The sequence below is a fragment of the Pteropus alecto genome, unplaced genomic scaffold, assembly GCF_000325575.1.
Source record: "Pteropus alecto unplaced genomic scaffold, ASM32557v1 scaffold29, whole genome shotgun sequence".
NCBI classification, from domain to species: Eukaryota; Metazoa; Chordata; class Mammalia; order Chiroptera; family Pteropodidae; genus Pteropus; species Pteropus alecto.
In genome coordinates this window covers 1,434,860-1,456,388 of record NW_006443120.1, presented here as the reverse complement: position 1 = coordinate 1,456,388, position 21,529 = coordinate 1,434,860, and the positions used below count along the sequence as shown (strand labels likewise).

The 21,529-nt window shown below is 34.1% G+C and overlaps 1 protein-coding gene across 1 annotated transcript in view; it reads right to left on the bottom strand.

Annotated features, from left to right (window-relative positions):
- LOC102878602 (ankyrin repeat domain-containing protein 26-like) overlaps positions 1–21,529 on the bottom strand; it is a 115,418-nt gene that overhangs the window by 1,029 nt on the left and 92,860 nt on the right. Inside the window, exons 24-29 of the mRNA XM_025040539.1 lie at positions 20,422–21,428; positions 18,407–18,494; positions 15,744–16,034; positions 14,960–15,177; positions 13,521–13,746; positions 6,957–7,002 (exon numbers count right to left, since the gene is read on the bottom strand). Coding sequence (XP_024896307.1) covers positions 6,957–7,002; positions 13,521–13,746; positions 14,960–15,177; positions 15,744–16,034; positions 18,407–18,494; positions 20,422–21,428 — 1,876 coding nt within the window. The remainder of the gene's footprint in view (positions 1–6,956; positions 7,003–13,520; positions 13,747–14,959; positions 15,178–15,743; positions 16,035–18,406; positions 18,495–20,421; positions 21,429–21,529) is intronic.

Sequence of the window (21,529 nt, the reverse complement as noted above, 5' to 3'; positions counted from 1 at the left end):
ATAGAAATTACAAACCATTGGGAAATATTAATATTCAATATTTTATATGACAATTTTTATATGACAATTTAATATTTTATATGATAATTTCTATATTGTCATATAAAATATATGACAATATAGAAATTACAAACCATTGGGAAATATTAATATTTAAATCAATTGAGCTGGGGAAATTAGTTCAACATATGTACAAAAATTAAAATATAACAAAACTAATTCTACATAGTTTCAAATTTTAAGCATGAAAAGCAAAATATACACCTATTAGAAAACAATATAGGGGGTTATTTTTGTGTCATTGTTTTGGGGAATTATTTCTTTAATAACATGTAAAATTTATGTTATACAGGAAAATTGATGGAATTCATTGAAGAAATATGAAAAATTTTTATTCAAAAAAGGTGATAGGAGACAAACTGAGAGAAGATGTTTCTAATTTAAACTACAATTAAAGGATTATTAAATAGGATATACATGAAACTGTAAGTCAAAACAAAGAGAATGAGCCAAATAGAAATGGAAAGTCCAATGGCTTATGAGATACTCGGCCTCACCATAAAATAGAGAAATATAAATTAAAGCAACAATGAGGTCCACTCAGTAAGTATTAGATTGGTAAAAATGTATAAATTGGACAATATAAAATGTTAACAGAGAAAAAAAATGGAATTAAGACAGACACCAACCTTGGCCCACTTGCTTGTAGAAACACAAGCTGGTGTAGCATTTTAGAGAACAATTTCAAAGTTTTTTTGAATTTGAGTATGCACACACCACCAATCTAGTGATTCTATTCTTAAGTAAATATCTGCAAAAAGTCCTCACAGCAATCACAGAGACATATATGTGGATATTCATTACAATGTTGCTTAGAATAACAACATTGGAACAAGATCCCATGTTTATCAATGAGAGAATAAATATGTGAGACATGCAAATAATGGAATACTACATAGCACTTAAAATGAATAAACTAGATCTATGTATATCTCTACAGATAAGTCTCAAAGCATACTGTTAAATAAAAAGAAAAGGAAGAAACAGAATATATAGCATAATATATCATAAGGACGGGTACCCTTGAAGAAACTGAGGATAAGAAAGGAGGAAAATAATACAACAAAATAAGAGAGAACTTATGCATGAACTAATGATGGTAGATGATCACGAACTCATGATTGATTTCCTGCCTTCAGTCCAGAGTTGGGCATTGACAGAGGGTGCAGAGTGGAGAGTAAAACGAAGGACACTGGGTAATGGGACAATATGAATGAGTCTGAGGTTGGTGGTGTAGGAGAGATAACGTGGTCAGAGAAAGCCTCTTGGAAGAAAGAGGTGATCTAAAAGATGGTGAAGGCCCTTAGACAAGAAGAGATAGGTATGCTGAAGCATAAAAAATGAAAGAACAATGTGGCCACTAGAGGGAGGGAGATGGAAGTTTGAGGGATTGGTGAGACCAATGGAATCATGGGATTCTTTGAAGACCATTAGAAAAAATTTAGAATATGTTCTCAGTAAAATGGGATGTAATAGAAGAACTTTAAGCAGGGAATGACATGATTTGATTTACATCTTCAAAAGCTCACTTCAACTTTTAAGCAAAGGATGTATTATAGAGAGATAAAAATGGAAAAGAGAGAGAAACAGGCTATATTTGAGGCAGGCAAATCATTTGGGTCAGACTTGACCACAGTTAACACTTAATGTGAGAAGACAGTAGAGCAATATAAAACAAAAGATCTGAAAAAAAGAAAATACGATGCAAGAAAGTAAAGAACTTTATGCCCTAGAAAACAAGGGAAGAAATGGGAGAGGAAGTGTATGAGTGTGGTAATTTCTAAAGTGAAGTGGAAAATCAATAATAAGGAATATGACTTCAAATTATTAATCTCTTTTAAAAATGTTTTTATTTTAAGGTGACTTTATGTAGAATATTTAAGAACTACTCTCTCTTTTGGTGAAGAAATGTTATCTAAGTTTATGAATTTCTCCAGTGCTATTTCAATTCATTTTTTCTCTATTAAATTTTAGTCAATTTAATGTTATTCATATATATAATTACCTTTTTTCTGTTTGTATGTATAAAATATGTATACATGTGTATATGTGTATATATCTATCATCTATTTCTATATATGCATACTAGAATGGCATTAATAAGGTTGGTTCTGAGTAGTATATTAAGAATGTTTTTTTCTCTCTTATTATAATTTCTCAAATTTTAAAATAACAATCACATTCCACTTATGTAAAAACAAATAACATCAATATTGCAAAAATTAGAGTAAATGAAAAGAGGGAAAGAAAGGAAATATCTAGTTTGTATTGTTTTGTAAGTAAAAAATGATGTGTGTCAATTTTTAGAAAAGCGTCTTTTCCTTTGTAGATGCTTAATAAAAGGTAGCAATGATTAAGGATTACTATTCTCCTAACTTCCAAGCAGAGAGTCTCTCCTGCCTCCCTCAAATTCTTTACCATTGATTGTAAAAGATTCTTAGAAAAATATTTTTGCCCATCTAGTAATAGAGCTGTGTTGTTCAGAAAGGGATAGGAAGGAACACAAATGAGCAGATATCTTTGCTATTCCTTAACTTTTTAGAGAGAGCAGAGGAACAAAACAGAACAAAAGGCAAGTATAAGCCAGCCAGACAGAGTACTTAATTTCAAAGCATTACAATGGTTGAAAATATCCACCTTTAATGTGATCCTTAGAGATTTTATTTAAGCCTTCAAAACTAATTACTCAGATTCTATTATTTAAAACCCTGTATAAGGCTACTTGGGTTGCCATAAAAAAAAGCCCAGAAATTTATTTTCACACAGTTCTGAAGGCTGGAAATCTGATATCCAGATGCCAGCTTGGTTGGATTTTGGTGAGGTCCCTCTTCTTGACCTGTAGATGGCCGCCTTCTCTTTGCATGTTCACATGGCCTTTCTCTGGTGCATGAGCAAGGAAAGGGCAAGAACTCTGGTTTCTTTTCTTCTTATAAGGACATTTATCCCACTGGATTAGGGCTCTACTCTGATCACTTTATTTCACCTTAATTACTTTTATAAAAGCCTTATGCAGTTTTGTTTTTAAATGAATATTCACAGATTCTAGCTTAATTTTTAAAATCTACTTGAATCTATATTACTGACAAAAACCTACGAAGGTTTCTTATCTAGTTGCTCCCTTTTCAATTTATACGAATCTAGAGAAAATGATCTCTATTTTAAAGATAGTAGGAATGTTGATTTTAACTACAGGCTTCTTGGGCGGCCAGTGTCAGCATTTAATCCACTAACATACCTTTCTGATATCTAATGTCCAACTTAAATTACAAATACAATGAAATCTTCGATTCATTCTTTTAGCATCTTGCCATATTCAAAGTCTTTGCATATGCATTTTTTGTTTGATCATATTAACCATCTTGAGAAGTAGAGATTTTCTAGTTCTAATTTTATACAAGGGTAAATGGTCAAGTGATTTAACAAAAACAACAACAAACAATAAGCAAGGGACAGAGCCAGCAATAAAACCTATTTATTAAAACAAATGGTTGATGGTATCTCCTTTCTTTTCTTTTCTGTTTTTCCCATGCAATATATCAATAGTTAGATAATGGTGTAAAAATCCTTAATTCTGTAAGTAGTTATTGAGGAGGGTAGTGAGAGAATATAAAAAGATGAATAAGACAAGTTTTCTCTCCTCTAGGAGCTTACGTTAGCTTGCACAGTATTTCCTGCATTCCAAACAAAGCATGGCTGCTTGAAGACAAATTTCATTTGTAATTGCAACAAAAAGAATAAAATGCCTAGGAATAAACATAATGAAGTATGTGAGGGACCTATACACTGAAAAGTATAAGACATTATTAAAATAAATTAAAGAAGACACAAAAAATGGAAAGATATTTTGTGTTCATGGATTGGAGGAATCATAATAGTTAAAGTAACCTTATTGCCCAGAGCAATATACAGATTTTATGCAATCTCCATCAAAATCCTATTAATATTTTTTAGAGAAAAAGAACAAACAAACATCAGATTTCTAAGGAATTAAAAAAATACCCCAAATAGTGAAAGCAGTCTTGAGAAAGAAGAATGAGGAAGGAGGTATCACTCAGCCTGACTTTTTATACTAAAAAGTGACAAAAATCAAAATACCATGGTATTGGCAGAAAAACAGACACAGACCAGTGGAAAGAATGGAGAGTCCACAAATAAGCCACACACACACACACACACACACACACACACACACACACACACATGCACGCACACGTATGTGTGTGCGTGTGTGTGTGTATGCAAGTAATATTTGACAAAGAAGTCAAAAACATACAATGGATAAAGGAAAGGCTTTTCAATAAATGGTGCTAAAAAATTGGGAGGTCACATGCAAAAGAATAAAACTAGACTCTGTCACCATACACTAAAATGATCTCAAAATGAATCAAAGTCTTAAATATAATACCTGAAACAATAAATTACATAGAAAAAAACATAGGTACTAAACTCATGGACCTTGGATTTAGAGAGGATTTTATGAATTTGACCTCAAAGGCAAGGGAAATAAAGCCAAAATAAATGAATGGGACTATATCAATCTAAAAAAGCATTTGCACAGAAAAAAGAAAAAAAAAATCAACAAGACAAAGAGGAAACTAACTAAATGGAAGAATATATTTGCAATCAACATCTCTGATAAGGGCCTAATGGCCAAAATAAACAAAGAACTCATACAAGTCAACAACAATAAAAGCAAACAATCCTAGGAATGTAAATTGGTACGGCAACTATAGAAAAGAGCATGGAGGTACCACCGAAATTTAAGAATAGAACTACCATATGACCCAGCAATCTCTCTTCTGGGTATTTATCCCAAAATTTTGAAAACATTCATTCATAAAGATATATGCACCCCAATCTTTCCAGCAGCATTATTCACTGTGGCCAAGATTTGGAAACAACTGAAGTGTCCTCCAATAGATGACCGGATAAAGAAGAAGTGGGGCATATATAGAATGGAATATCACTCCGCCATGAGAAAAGATGAAATACTGCTATTTGCAATAACATGGTTGGATCTTGAGACGATCATGCTAAGCAAAATAAGTCAAACAGAAAACATTGAGAACCACAGGATGTCACTCATAAATGCGATATAAAATTGAAAGCATTAAACAAACAAGAGAAACAAGTAGGGACTCATGGACACAGACGACAGTCTAGTAGTTACCAGAAGGAAAAGAGAGTGGGGGGAGGTAGATAAGGGTAACGTGGGTCAAATATATAGGGATGGAAGAAAACTTTACTTTGGGCGATGAACACTCAATGTAATATATATGTGATATATTATTAAACATTACTTTTGAAACCTATATACTTTTATTAACCAATGTCACATCAATAAATTCAATGAAAAATTAAAATGTTGAAAAATACGAAAGAGCTATCACTGAACACCATTAAAGTACTCATGAAAATGTGGCCATTTGGGTCTTGCTTAAACAGCTGGTATTTGGGCTCGTTTTCATTCACAAAATCTGCTGAAAATTTAGATAGATGTCAAGAAACAGTTTTAAATACTATATAAATTTGGAACATCCACATATGATACACAAATATTTTCCTTTAATAAAAATGTTCACATGTCATATGGTTAATGGCAACAATTAAAAAGTTATATAAACAGATCAGTAAATACATTTTTATTATTTATGTTTCAGATCATATAATTTTTCATCAAGATTTGTACATGTTCTTGTGAGGCTTTCAAATGTAGATCACCAGTGGATTGTAGAGGAGAAGGTTTATGGGACTCAGATCCAAATTCAGCAGTTGCTGGAAAGAAAAATGACTATATTTGTTATCTAAAATATGACTAAGTTTAAGTGTTAAAAACAATAAAAAATACACAGTATGAAATTACTATTAAATATAATTTGCTCATGGTTGCACACTGAATTAATTGCTCTTGTGGCTAAGTGTCAGAGCTGGTTTCATCACCTTCATTCATTTTTTCAACAACTGTGTGTTAAGGTAGTACGACAAGCACTGGAGTTACGAGATGACGATGACATGGTTTACACCTAAACAATCATATAGTATAAACCGAAAAAACAGATGATCAGACAATTTTCATTCAGAGTTATATATGCCATGACAAACATAAAACAAGACACTATTGGAACAAACAGAAGAAACATTCCAGTATTGTGCCAGCTTTTTGGTGGAGGTGATATATAAGTTGATAACTGAAGGACAAGAAATAGTATGTAAGATAGAGGGAAGAGGTAGATACAAAGATGAGTGATGAGGGAAAACATTTGTGGAATTAGAAGTAGTCCAGTTTGGCTAGATGCTAGAGCAAAGGAGCAGAATAAGGTAAGGAGCAAGAGATAAGGCTGAATTATTAGGGAAGAACTAAATTAATCCTAATGTTTTTATTCCATGCAAAGGAATTTGGATTTTCTCTCTTCAGGGCAAAAGGTAAACCAAAGACAAGTCAATGACTGGAGATGGAAATGTCATCCAGCAAGTGACAGCTATAGGAACTGTAATGGCTTGGCTAAGTATTTCTTGATGAGTCTGATTTGGGGCCTTATCTAATACTAGGAAAAGCATGAGAAGTTGATGAAGCTCAGTTTCTGACAGTGGTTTCAGTGTGCAGGTTGACAGTTCCATAGGGATGGCAGAGGAAAGAAAGGGGGTAACCAGAAATAAAAAGAGATACCTGGACCTTTGAGGTTTTTAACAAGCTATGGAACATGATAAATAAATGAGGAATAAGTGTATTTTTCATTATGAATGTTTATGCTTTCACATTTTCCATTTGCTATGTGGAAGAAAATACTTAACGTAGTATCTATTATCCAAACATATATGCGATTCTGTTTACTATTTACAGCTCATATAAGAAATCAAAGATATCGAAACTGAATTAATAAGTTTTGGCAACATACCTTCTTTGAATTCTTTAGTTATCATTTTATTCATCTCCTGCCACATCTGAGATAAAGCAAATATTATTATTTAATTTAAATAGAGACATTATTGTAGGAATGATATATAACTTATGTAATATGCTCTTTAAATAATACTTTGAGAGACTAGACCTAACTTGGGGATTACATACATAGAATTATCATATAAATAAAATAAATTTCTACTTTTTAAATTTTAGATAATAGAGAACATATATATGTAATGTTATTTAGATTCATCTGATAAAAGTACAATCGATATGGTCTACTGAATAAATATAAGTTTAGAAGGGCGATGTATCATCTGATTGGTACGAAGAAGCTTAAGTAAAAGTTTAAGTAGGTGAAGTCTTCCTTTATACTGAATGCATTATTTTGCAATTCTTAGAAATCCTGCCCTTTATATGTTTAATCAGTTTTTTTCATTTTAATTAAGTTTTCCATAATATAATCTTTCCATCCTTACATTTTTAGTAAATTAAAATAAGATATGTTCTGTTATTAATTTTTGAAAGTAAAATGATGAAAGTGATAATGTTATGTTACATGCAAATTCTACTCGCAAAAAATATGTAAAACTATTTTTCTCTGTGTACTAGAACTGAAACATTTCTTTACATGGAACAAAAGATTTCAGAAAATCTACTTGTACAAGGGAGAAATAATGGTTAGAGTCAGTTTTCAACCTACTTTCTGACTGATGACTCTCTAGAGTTAGAAACAACAAAAACAATATATAATCCTTTAATTGCAACTTTGTTTCCTCTCTACAAATTAAGGCCAATTTTTGAAACGTTCAATAATTATAGTCATCATTTACTTAATTATGAGATGTGTCAGAATATTTCAAACTATGTTACAAGTGTCCCCATCTAGAGTATTTTCCTTCAGACCTTTCTTATAAAAAGTATCCTCTCACTCAATGCCCAAAACAGAGTTTAAAATAGTATACTGAAGATAATAAATACTGTAGCGACAATGACAATGCCTCTCCAAAGTTTAGATGTGAAAACAAATTTGTTGGCTAACTTGTTTCCCATTATTATTAGACTGTTTTCCATAACACCTTTTTTGACAGTGGCATGAAGGGCAGGTCTTATAAAATGAATAATGTGACATCATTACTAGAAAGGCCTTGTAAAATCAGGAACTCAATACCAGACAAAGGGAGAGACCTTTATTGAAACAATTTTGTGTTACCATTCAAAAACAATATATGAAATGTAAATCACATTTTTCATGAATTCCATTAAGAAATTAGTGATGTAATTTTATTACCTTTGCCCCCTAAAGCACTATTTCTAAATATTTACTTCCATGGCCTTTATGTTTACATCTAAGTGAGGATCGCGTTCAGATAGTGGATGGAGCTGGAAGTCCAACATTAATGAGGAGGCCACATCTGCAATTTGATTTATACTTTTCCACTTATCAAAAGTATAGAAAGGTGAGAAAATCATACAAAAGAAAACAACATGTTAAGTAATTTTAATTTAAGAAGTTTTACTGAGAAAGATTTTCTCATAAATGGTTGTTCTCAACTACGTTCCATAGAAATTTAAGGTTCCACTGGGGACATGTGCAAGATTACACAGCGTCAGAGTCTCTCACTTCTTTAGCTAGTCAGCTCCATTTGTCTTTGTTTTATATAATAAAATTTCATGCAATCATTTTAAAACAAAGAACAGTTCAAGTTTTTGAAAAGAATTTTTTAAAGAATGATAGTCCATGATTTAGTCAAAGTCTCTAATTTTACATAAAACCTATTAGGGCAGGCCAGGAATGGGCTTTGGGTCTTCTTAATGAACCTAAAGTTCTATGCCAGCTACTTTCCTGTATTCAGGAAAATTACATAGATTTTTACCTATAACTCAGAGAAAAAGAATATGTAAAACTTGGTCATGTAGCTCATAAATGTTTAGGCATAAGACACATGGCTTTCTAACTAAATTATAAGTTTTAAGGTCATGAATAAAAATAATGGACCAGAAATTAATACCGTAACTCCTAGTATGCACAGTAAATACACTCAATCTACAAAGTACACATTTTTTAACCACAGGAGTGGGAACGTGAAGGGGAATATCTTTTGGTAAACCAAGCAGGCTTAAACTGAGGAATTTGACTCTTTAAAAAACACTTAATTTCCCTCCTAAATGACCTTGGTTTACCAAAATTAATTAAATAATTATCCATGTTGCGGAGTATCTATAGCAAAACTGAAAACACTAAACAGACTACTTTTTACCATCTAGCATACTTCTGTCCAACCTCTCATCATTAGTTGTTATGTACTAAAGACATGGGCTTAATTTCAACTACAGTTCCAGCTCAGTCGGAAATCACAGAAGTACCTACCTCATTTCTCAGGCCTCAGTTTCCCACATGAGGACTTATACTCTCTCTACTTTCCTCATATAAGAAGGGAAAATTTTCCAAATGGTTGAATTTGAGAGAAGGAACCTTTAAGAAATGCTTGCTTGGTTTCAGATCTCATCTTTGAAAGGATCTGTTTTCCCACAGTAATGTGTAGTCGAATCTGCCCTCATCTTTGCAGTAAGCAGACTGCCCCTGAGACAGGTGTCAAGCATTGTTTCCTCTGCTGACAACTGTGGGGGGAATTCCTTGATTTGGGGAGAGAGGTCAGTGTTTGGAAGCCCGCTGTGGCCACACATCTAAACTACACCCTCTACGTCCTTAGTATGTGTAGGTAACAAAGTGAGTAAAGTGATCTCCACCTTCCTGACTCCTACATTCTGGCTCAGAAGGGGAAGAGGAGTGTCATTTGCCATCTACATCACAAAGGCTCCAACAAAAAAGATAACTACACAACATGTACAGAAATGTTTTCTTCTTCCTTGACTTTATAATTCATGTACCTTGTTCAAAGCAACTCCTACTTTAAAGTTTTCTCTCTTAAAAGGAACATTTTAGGAAAAGAAACAGTGAGCCGCTAACAATAGCAAAGCACAATAAAATACAAATATATGTATGTTCATTCATTCTATGATAATTTACTGAATGCCTATCTTTCTATTAGATTTAGACTACAGATTAAAAAATAATGTTCAATTCTTCTTTTGAAACCAATTTGATAAACACATACATACCACCACACGCATATACATTTCCTAAATTAATATATTTTCACTAACTATTGATACTTTTCAGTTAAAATTTGATATCTTTCTCATGATAAATGTTATAAAAATAAATATAATGACATAAAATCAAGCAACTTTACCCATATAAATCATTGCAATTCATTATTCATTTGTAAATAGGTTAATATATGAAGGAAATGCACTTGTCAGTTTGTGTATATTAAAAACATGTATTTTGCAGCAGAGCCAAGAACTGAGGAAAAATTGGTTGATCTAGGAGCTGAAAAATTGAGTCCAGAGATAATGAATGAATGAAGAATAGGAAGAAGTTGATCAATTATCTGTATCTTTCCAAAGATGAAATGACTGTGGAGCATTTGCAGAAGTGGCAAAATGAAATATTGACCCGTGGAACTGATGGCCCGATTCACCCACTTCGGATGCTCTGATGCGCATATCTCTCAGAAGTGTTCATGTGTTAGGCTGGGAATCTTCCCTTGGATTATAGCTATTCACCTTGTTATCACCTCAAGGGGAGAGATCAAGGGAACCCCTCATGCTGCCATGCTTCTGACATCCGAGAGTCTTAATTATTAACTGTTTTAGCTTTGATGTATTTATATAACCATATTTAGAATAAGAGTTGCTATACTGAATAGACATTTGAGACATAAAAAAACCTCACTCACTAGAAAATTTCTTAAAATGTCAGCGATAGATGAAAAGTCCAAAATCAATCAATGTAAAATTGAATTTTCCTATTTAAAATCTATTTAAAAACCATTTATTGCATAAATATTGTGGCCATGCATGGCATTAGGCATACAAATACTAAAAGCCTTGAACATAAAAACTTTTGAAACCAGAGAAGTTTTATTTGTTATAAAATTGTCTGGAGTAAATTTTCAGTTCTTAGAAAAACATTCTATTTGTAAGAAAAATCTAATTAGTAATATATCACTAGTGATCAAATAACTAGTGACATATCTGTTCAGGCTAATTTTAACTTTTTTATGACAATAAAATTAAATAACACAATCAAATTAAAGTGTAAAATTAATTCTGAAATATCGGACTAACATCCTAGGATTTAACTAGAATTTGAAAAATGAAGGTAAAGGTTAGCAAAACAGATAAGTAGTGACCTGTACCACTACAGCGGTATCGCATGGGCAAGGCCAAACTTCATGCACTGGTGACAGAGGCCATACACCTAAGTGTTATGAACATGGAGAAAACTTGCTTCAACTACCAGTACAACTGAAATCACAGACTTAGAGCAATACTTTATTATCATTACTGTCATTAAATTTAGAAATACAAGGCTGAATATGTTAAAACTTCATAGTAGAAACAGTCCAAAATGTTAAAACCTTGCAAATAAAGGTGACTGATAAACACATTCAATATTATGCTCTTTTTAATATTTGACTCTCAAGAATCTTAGCTAAAAATCTTCAGAACGTGGTTGTTTTGTAGTGCCCTATTAAAAAAACCACTCCTTTCTATCATTTTAGATGGGATGTTACCCGCTCTCAGAGTACTTTTTTTCCTAGTAGCATTCATTAAAATATAGGCAACTCTAGAAGACACCTTCTTTCTGCACGTCTAAGAATTCTGTATAGACTAGCTGTATAAAAAGTTCTTCCAGGTGTTCTGTAGTGATGTTGGAGACCTATGTCTGGATATGGACAGAGTGCTGCTTTATAATCTCTCTGACTAAACCTGGCGTGATCGGACAACCAATGCCCCACAAGGGAACTATATATCTCTTGGAACTACAACATTAAGTTTAAAATAAACTATTTCTCAATTGATCTAGAAATATTTTAAAATAATAAACACATCTTTTTGAACAAAAGAATTAAACAAGGAAATATTTCTGCAAAAAATCTTCTCTTAAATTGCTTTTACATTTACATACTCTTTCATCTTCACCTTGTAAAATAATGCTATATCTAATTTTTCTGGTGAGAACTAATAAGAATCTTTTAAGTGTGCATCATGCTTAACAATTTATAGAAGTATCTGACATTCGTTTTCTTTGGTACCCAGTAGTCCAGTTTCACCACTTCAAAGCACGTAGACCCTATTTGGCCAAAGGCTGTACTCTCCTTAGCTTTACTCTCCTGTGATTTATTATGATGCAGCCCAATCCAAAAACAGGGCTGAAGTCTCATTTAGCACAGTCCTATGCTACTTTTCTTTGAATTGAGAAGACCCTCAAAACAGCATCCAAATCATAAACCAATGGCACTGATTGAAATGGATATTTTAGAAAGTGATATCAGCACCATGCCAATTGAGACAACCACTTGTACTTCCCTTAAATCTGCAACTAGTCAGACATCTATAATCCAACAAAGGCTCCTCTGCTCAGCACACTAGGATGCCTAAAAAATCCACACATCAGGAGGTGGGAAGGTGGGTATATTGGAATGTGTAGGGAGGCAGGATGGGGGAAGGACAGGGACAGGCCCATAACTGCAGTTCCAGGCAGACAAGTCTGAGCTTGCAGCCTTAAGAAAGGCAATATTGGCAGAGGAGTTGGGGTGCTTCTCCCACAACACAGCCCACCAGAGGGTCAAAGGGGTGGCCACAGCATCCCCTGCCTCCCCAGGAACCCAGATCCCTCCCCAGTTACAGCAGTGTTTGCATCACTAGAGAGACTAGTAGCAGTAGCAGAGACAAGTCCTCAGGCTCCAGGCCAGAGCACAGTTCTCCCAGTGGCCATAGAGAACCATGTAGCAGCTCATAGGGGCTTATTAACCATCTTCTGTCACAGCCCCATCTTCCATCACCACCCCCAGTGGTGGTGCCCAGAGACCCTGGGGACCTGGATACAGCAGCGATACCCACCACCCTGGTTACTCAGACCAGGGCTCCCAAGCCCACCACGAAGCCCCCACACCTGGACCCAGGAGGCTCAGGTAGCACAGGTGAGAGAAAACAAAAACTGGCCTAAACCACCAACCTTTGGAAAACAAAAGAAAGACCATATATGGTTAAGGGTGTGCAAGTCAATTATTCATTAATGCTTAAGGGTGAAGTACCTGGGGTGCACCAGAATTTTAAAATTGTTTTGAACCATCACCAAATTAAAATCACTTAGAAAGTAACCCAAAGCATCACCAAGTATTCCATTTTACTCTATTGTAATTTCTAAAACTGAATATAAAGACAGCTTTTCATGAAACTGAAAGTGTGTCTGATTAGTTATGTTTACTGAATAGTTAATGATAGGTACCTCTTGAACATGAGAGATTCAGGGACTTCAGAAATATTACAAAGTTTCTGTCTCCTTTCTTTATTAGCACACATAATTATGACTTTTACTTAGTGTGCATTCATCAAGGAAACAACTCAGCATTTCACCAAATTATCAACAAAACATAATCAGAAATCTGAAACCCAAGGGAAAGAAGGTAATATAACCAACCTTGGTAAAGTAAGCGTCCATGCTATTATTTGAAGTCCATGGGGTTGAGGCAGAAGTCACCAAGTTTACTCTTGGAGCAAGATTTCTATGGCTTATGAGACTATGATTAAGACTTCCAACACCTGGTGGCTCCAGGACTGGCCTTGTAATATCAGTGCAGAGTAAAGTTCTGCTCTGCTGTTTCTCTAGAAGTTCGGAACTGATCTCTGCTAGCTTTTCATTTTTCCTGTGAAGATTGTAAAAAACACAGGCTTAGTATTTCATTCTTCCCTAATGACCTGCATTTTTTTTTAAGTTGCCATAATAGTAAGTGAAATTTCTTACCTAACAGAATTTTAATACTGAAAATATGTCAGAGCAGACCCCTATATACCTGTATAGGTTTACAATTGTTCTGAACAAGTACATAGGTTTCTAGGGGGATTACTAACTAATAATCAATTCAAAGTAGGGAGGGGAGAGGAATGGCGATCAGTGATGCAGACAGCTTCTCACGTGATACTTGGTGCCTTCAGGAATGGCTGTACTTACGAGCTTCTTGAGCGTACCATTAGGCATATGTAATAAACCAGTTTAGAGATTTTTAAAAAATCCCTCTAAGGCATTTCCAAACATGTGTTTTCCCCACTCTTGTACCATATACTCATTATCTTGGAGAAATTAACCATTTGGACTGGACATAATTTAGAGCAACAGCCTCTAGGGGAGACCAGATAGCCTAGTTGATGATCAAAATGAACCAAAACAACTCCAGAGGCAATTAGCTTATCACATCTTTACCAAAGAATTGGCAGTGGGATCTGCCCTTTCTGTCCTCTACAACCCACACCCCCATCCTCAGAGAGGCCACCTTATTATTTTTAGCCATTTTGTCAATTATAGGGCACTTTACCCCTGTGCTCATTTTTCCCTATTTCATGTGTATGCCATTAGGTATGCCAGAAAAACTAGAAAGGATCAGTTTTCTCAAGACACCCTCTAGTGATTATAACAAAGATCACAATCTTTGTACATTTACCAAGAGCCAGAATGTTCAGAGCACCTAACCTTTTGGGTTTAAGCTGTTGTCTTCAAAAAAATAATTAAACTCGTTAAAATTGCTACTTAGCAGAATTCAGACAGAAAATTTTATAATAATATTGCCATCTAAATTATAAAACTTCAAAAACACTTAGCTTAAAGACTAGATCATGTTTACTATATGAAAATATAAAAAGGGGAGGAAATAGTCATGTCAAAACAAAAATGGAGCAGAAATGCAAACTGTCCTGGACTAACATTTAAAGGCAAGTTTGTTTTCTGACATAATTTTCCAAGATTATTATATTTAGTTAGCTTTCACTTTATACTAATCTCGTGAACCTGGTTCATTAAAAATTATGCTTTAGAGGCAAATTATGAGCTAAATTTATTTTCTCTGATTCCATGCTTTGACTTACACATTTAGTTTACTTTCCAATGACATTCTAACTTTCAGTTCCTCTAGGTAGAGTTGCTTATATGTTTCCAATTGCATTTTATTAGAATCTTCTTGAGAAGTTTTTACTTTGGAGAGTTCAGATTCCAGATCTTTAATTCTGAGTTCCATTTGACTTCTTATTGAAGCATTATTTTTCTCTCTTAACTGCTGTAAGTTTTCTTGAGATGCTGCTTGTGCCTAATGCAAATAAAAAGGAATCATTTGAAATAAGTATATCCTGAATAATTAGAGTATATTCATTTCCTTTGGTTCTGAGTCAGTGATTCAGAGAGCAACTTGAAATGTAAAAAAAAACCTAAGTATAAAATATGTATCAACAATGTCAACTGAATTAAATCTGAATTATGAAAATAAAGTCAAATAGTCTACTTTTAGTCTCCTGCTCCCTGATAATTCAAAGAACAGCATCAATTTAAAATGTTAAAAATTGAACAATAATATTTAATAAAGAGAATGGTACAATTTTTAAATCACAAATGTTCTTTTATTTCTAATACTCTTATTTCATATCAACAGGTCTGAAAATAAAATGATTCTCCAGGGAGAAACATTCTGAGATCAATATTTTTGGTGAAATGTGGAAAATGAAATATTTAAAGGGAGAAACAAATGCCTCGTTCTTCCACAAATCTACAAAACAAATTGCTATTAAGGGAAGTAGAGGAAACACATACAGTGTGAGTACCCAAAATGTAATGTGCAGTGAAATGAATTAAAGCACATTAAAGAGCAAAATAATTAACCTGTAAAAAGAGATTAACTTCTTTTAATTTTTCGACTATTTCCTGTCTTGCTCTTTCTTCAATCTCTTGTTTATACTGTTCAACTTCACTGTATTTTACCATATTCTTTTTTATGTGACTCTTAAGGTTTACTAATTCTTGTTTCAACTTCTTGTTTTCATTCTCTAGTTTTCCACATTTCTTTTGTATTTCTTTCATGGATAATAACCGCTGATGGAGAAACTGATTTTCTTCACCTAGACGTAAACATTTTGAAGATGCAGTTTCCAGTTTTGCTGGAAAATCACCACTCTGCATGAATAAGATAATAGAATTTGGTTATGAGAATAACTTAACTCAAAAACAAGTATTAACTTATGAAATAAATTCAATTGCAATGAAATGTGATCTGTACTGTGGTGGAGTCTTGGAATGTGGAACCTTGAATTATGCAGAATCAGAAACAAAGTTAAAATGACCAGGAGGCACAAAAACACATCCTTTCCTGTCATCGTCTTTGCCGCAGATAATCCACACTTGATTTTCCATAATTTCTTGCCTGACCTTATCACATCTTTCCTCCATAAAATGATTATAAATCACATTTTAGTAGAAAGTCTCTCACCTCTTCCCCCATCCAACAGTCGATAATTTTTAAAGAAGTTTAGGGTTATCATATGGAGTAATTTAGGCCTCAGTCAATAAATGCCACTCAAAATAAGACTTTTAAAATAAGACTCTGATTAATGAATCTTATAAATATGGATTCTCTGCCACAAGCCATTTACTAAACTACAAATGCTTTGTGCTAATTTTAAATTTGATTCCGTGAAGAAATGATTTCCAGTATTATGGATGAATCACATTTCCTGGTATAAAAATTTAGTGGGATGACTCCCACATATTGTCAAACAGAAAAAAATGCCTGAATTCAATAGCATTATCTTGTAATCCTTTATTACATCACACAAAATAAGTGAACATACTAAAGAAAAGTTACAACAACAATAATTTTGCTGTAAATTCAATGATACTGAGTTGAAAAGAACTACTTGCCTTTAGATACAATGCTTATTTCATAAAAAAAAAATGTGAGTAGATGTGGTATTTTCAAAACAAGTCTGCAAATCCTTTGATACTTATAAAATTTCCTTCTATTAAATGCATGATGGCCTTAGTAAGTAACTGGTTTCTAGTGAATAGAATATGGCAGATCCGCTGTGTGACTTCTATGTCTGGATTAGAAAATGTGATACAACTTCCATCTGACTTTCTATCTCTAGAGAAGCTCACCCTAGAACCCAGCTACCATGTTGTGAAGAATGAAGAAGCCCAGGGCACACAGTCAGTTCTCCTATAGATGTTCCAACTGAGACGGCCTCAGCTAACGTCCCAGCTTCAGCTGCCAAACATGTGCATGACCAACCTTTAGAGGATTTTAGCCTTGAGGCTATTCTGAGGCTAAGACTAAGTCCTCATCAAAGCACTGTAGTTTCACCTCAGGCTTTATTTCAGAATTTCTATGGCTGAGTGTGCCTCCCATTTTCCATTTCCAAATGGGAGTCTTTAGTCGTTTAGAAGAATTTTGGGTGTGTGGGTGGCAGATAACTTGTCTCTTTGGTTCTCACGTCTTCATACTGAAAGGAATTGTACCCTAGGGGGCTTTACTCCAGCAACCACACCCTAGGCACTTCATCTCTGTCTACACCTGATTAAGATGGTAAAATCTTGGACTTGGGCCTGAGCCTGACATCATAATCATTGACAACTGTAGTGGTATTAGGTAGAGATTGGTGTATTTTTTCACATGGGAGGCATAGAAACAATTATGGCCAGTGGTTAGATTAAGCTTATTGTTAAATGTGTCCATATATTTTTGAAATATTCATTCCATACACAAGGTAGAATATGGGTCAACCTTAGTGACTTGCTCCTAAAGAACAGAATGTGGTGAAAGTGATGCTGTGTGAATTCCTAAGCCAGTTTAGAGAAAGCAACACAGCTTCTGCCTGGCTCTGTATCTCAAGCTGCTTAACCTTGGCACTCAGCCCCCATGTAGTGAGGTCCATAATGAGAGCCCAGGTGTTCCAGCGTAGGTATTCTGGCTGTCTTTCCCAAAGTTCCAACCAATGGTCAGCATCAATCACCAGACATGGTGGTGAACAAACCTTCAAATGATTCCAGGCACCAGCCAGCTGCCCCAGTTGAAGCTGAGGGGCACAGAGACAAGCTTAGGTATAAGTCCTGGCTGCACTTATACCTAAGTGTCAATTTGTGAACAAAGTAAATGTTGTCTATTTAAGGCACTAAACTTTGGACAGTTCATCAGGAAAAAACAGATAAACCTTTTTGGGATTAAAAAAGAGATAATAAGAAACATAACTCATATAGTAGAAATTACTGACATACATTGTTTTATTGCACTTTCCTTATTGTGCATCACAGATATTGCAGTTCTCTACTTATTGAAAGTGTGTGGCAACCCTGCATCTAGCAAGTCTATTGGAGCCATTTTTCCAACAGGCTAGTTTGATGGTTGGCATTTTTGAGCAATAATATGTTTTTTAATTAAGGTATGTATATTGTTTTTTAAGACATGATGCTATTGCAGAATCAGTAGACTAAAGCATAGTGTAAACATAACTTTTATATGCACTGGGTAACCAAAAGTTCTTGTAACTCACTTTATTGTGATCATGCTTAATTGCTTGGGTCTGAAACCACACCGGGAACCTCACTGAGGTATGCCTGTAGTCGCCTTTAAAGTGGAATCTAATACATGTTAAGATCAATTTAATAATGACAAACAATGCTAATGAGAAGAAGCAGATAACTAGGACAGAAATAAAAATTTTTCTTGGATTTCTCCCTTCAATATCAACGAGGCAGGTATCAGCTTTAAAACGCTCCCTCTGCTTAGAGGATAAGAAAGATTGGCAAGGAGACATATGATTTGAATTTTAATAGTTGAAAAACTACTAGTCAGTGTAATAACCGAAATATGTTCCCATTACGTTATAATGATAATCTGACTTTCAGATGAGACAAAGACTGTCATTCACTGTAAGTATTCATTTATGTTTCAATTTCCCTTTTTATTTAATAGTTTTCTCTTTAAAGTTTAATTCTTCACTATATTATATAAATACATAACTTTTTCTTGATTCTTGTAGCTTTTTCTATAATCCTGTTTATCTCCTTCCACAGAATTCTAATATTCTTAAGTGAATGGTCTCATCTACATATTCATATTTTCATCACTTAGTCTCTTTTTTTTCATGAGTCTGATTCTCAATCCTATAATTGCACTAAAAATTCTTTGAGGTCATCTTTTTCTTCATCCTTATCCTGCTTTACTTCTCAGCAGTAATTGACAATAGTAACTACACTTCCCTGCTCCTCTAAACCCCAAATTGTTTTTAAACAACGGCAGCTGTGATGTTCAGTCCTGGACCCTTTCTATTCCTCTTTTACATTCTCTCAGAGTTTCTTACATCTCAACGCTTTGAACCAGATTCCCTAAACTGTATGTCAAGCCTTGAACCCATCACTGAGGTCTTTTGTTCTTTTTTTTACTCCCTTCTAACTCCTCACAGGCAATATCCTCAACCACATACGCTTAAATAATTGCTCAGTATGGATTAGCTAATCTTGTACATTTTATATTGAATATTATTGGTGCTGCTTTGAGTGTAGTGTTATTTACTGATCTTGGGAGCACCCCCTCAGGACTTTGGCCAGTATATTTTGCCCTGTTAATCTCTAAGAATGTAAAAGCTTTTCACAAGTGTCAGACTATCAATTACTGGCGTTTTTATTGAGTCATTTTCTATTCCATAGAGACTTGACCTGGCTTATTGAAGTCTTCTTCTGAAGTTCCTTTCAGATGCTTACTCAACTACATTGTTTGAAGGCTTGCGTCAGCTAGAGATCCCTCCTCTTCCCAATCCATATTCCTCACCTCAACATTGTGTGGATGAAATACCTTAATCCATGTAAGATCTGGCCTGGGGAGTCATGAGATGAGAACCTTTTAGATTTGTTAGGGTTATTGATTAATCTGGATGAAATCTGTCTCTAATTAAAATTTTTGGTTCACAAGGTAGCTTTATAGTGGCTAATAAATCTGTGTCATAATCATAACTCATTTCTATAGGACTCTACAGAAAATCCCTCATTGTTTTTGCATAAGCTTAATTAGTTTTGGTCATGCTTACAAATTTAACATTTTTGATATCTTAATAGATTTCTTTATGAAACTGTAAGGTGACAACTCCTGGCATTCCAGACAAGAAAGACTCCTTAGCAACATATTATCTGGACGCTTATATGAAAAGTATGCTAACACAATGTGACTAATTTATACGAAGTTTAGAAAAATAATAATTTTCAAAGTTTCTTCAGCAACAAGAAGGGCTATCAACACAATCTTTTATTTTCTCTTATACATATATCTGTAAAATGAAAAAGCATGGACCTAGGTACTGTGACTGAAAAGAACTAGTCGGTAGGTGCATCTACCTCAATGCTCCAACTTTAGGGTTCACAATACACTCTTCTGACCTTAAATCATTGGTAGCGTCTCCCACAGAGGGGAGTAGAATGACAGAGGAATCCTGTCCTGCTTAGAAAAACATTTACAATCTGTATGTGTTGAAAATTTAACTAGATTCACTATTTAGACATAATCAAATATTACTTGGAATTTTCTTTCAGAAATTTTGAAAAATATTTATCTTTCTGGATAATTACCTCTCTTTCTTCATCATTTTCATGCTGATACATTCTTTCTTTCAAATGATGCAATTCATTGATTAACTCCTGATTTTTTTCTTCTAGCATATGACTTTCTTTTTCACTTTCGGCCTGAAGTATTTTTATCATATCCTGAAACTGTTCTTGGAAATTAATTACTGTCTTTTCTTTATTGTCAGCTTTGCCGTGAGCATCATCTACTTGCTGTTGAAGCATCACATTTTCGTTGTGTAGCTGAGATAATCTCTCCTCTAAGGATTCCTGCTTTCCAGTGCGTTCGTTCGCTTTACCTTGTTCATGTTGATACTTGTATTCTATTTCCTTCTTTCGACACTGTGTTTGGCTTTCGTCTGCTTGTATATGTTCTAAAACCAAAGTCCTTTCTCTGAGAGTATCTCTTGTGTAATGGAGCTCAGTTTCTAGCCTATTCAATTTACTTTCAGCTTTAGAAAGTTGTTGAGTAAGAATCTCATTTTTATCTTTCAGGTGAGACATATCAAAGTTCATTTTGTCCCGAAAATGAAACCATTCATGTCTTCCTCTCTGGAAAGTAAGTTCTAGGTCATTTTTTGACATCTGGCTTTGCTCATAATCATGTATAGCACTAGCCAGTTTAGAACGGTAGGATTCAACTTCAGTTTCCAGTCTTTCTTTGTTTTGTTTCTCTTTCGCAAGTTGAGAGTTTAGTGTTGACTTCTCAGCTGTCAGAACATTAAGCTGTCCATTATATTGAAATATTGTTTTTGTTAGTGTTTTCTCATACAATTTTATGGTCTTTTGAAGACGGTTGTTCTTTTTTTGTACAAGTATAATGTCCCCCAAACACTTTTGTTCCATCTCTTGCTTCTGATTTTTTACTGTGTCTATTTCCAGTCTTAGCATGGCAATTGCATCCTGCAACATGTAGTTTTCATGCAACATATCTTTTTCTTTTTCATGAGTATCAGAAACCTAAGGAAAATAAAGAAGACTTGTAGCTAGCACTCAATGAAATGATATATCATGGTATTCCCTGAAATTAAAGAAGAACGTATGTATATATATCATGAAAA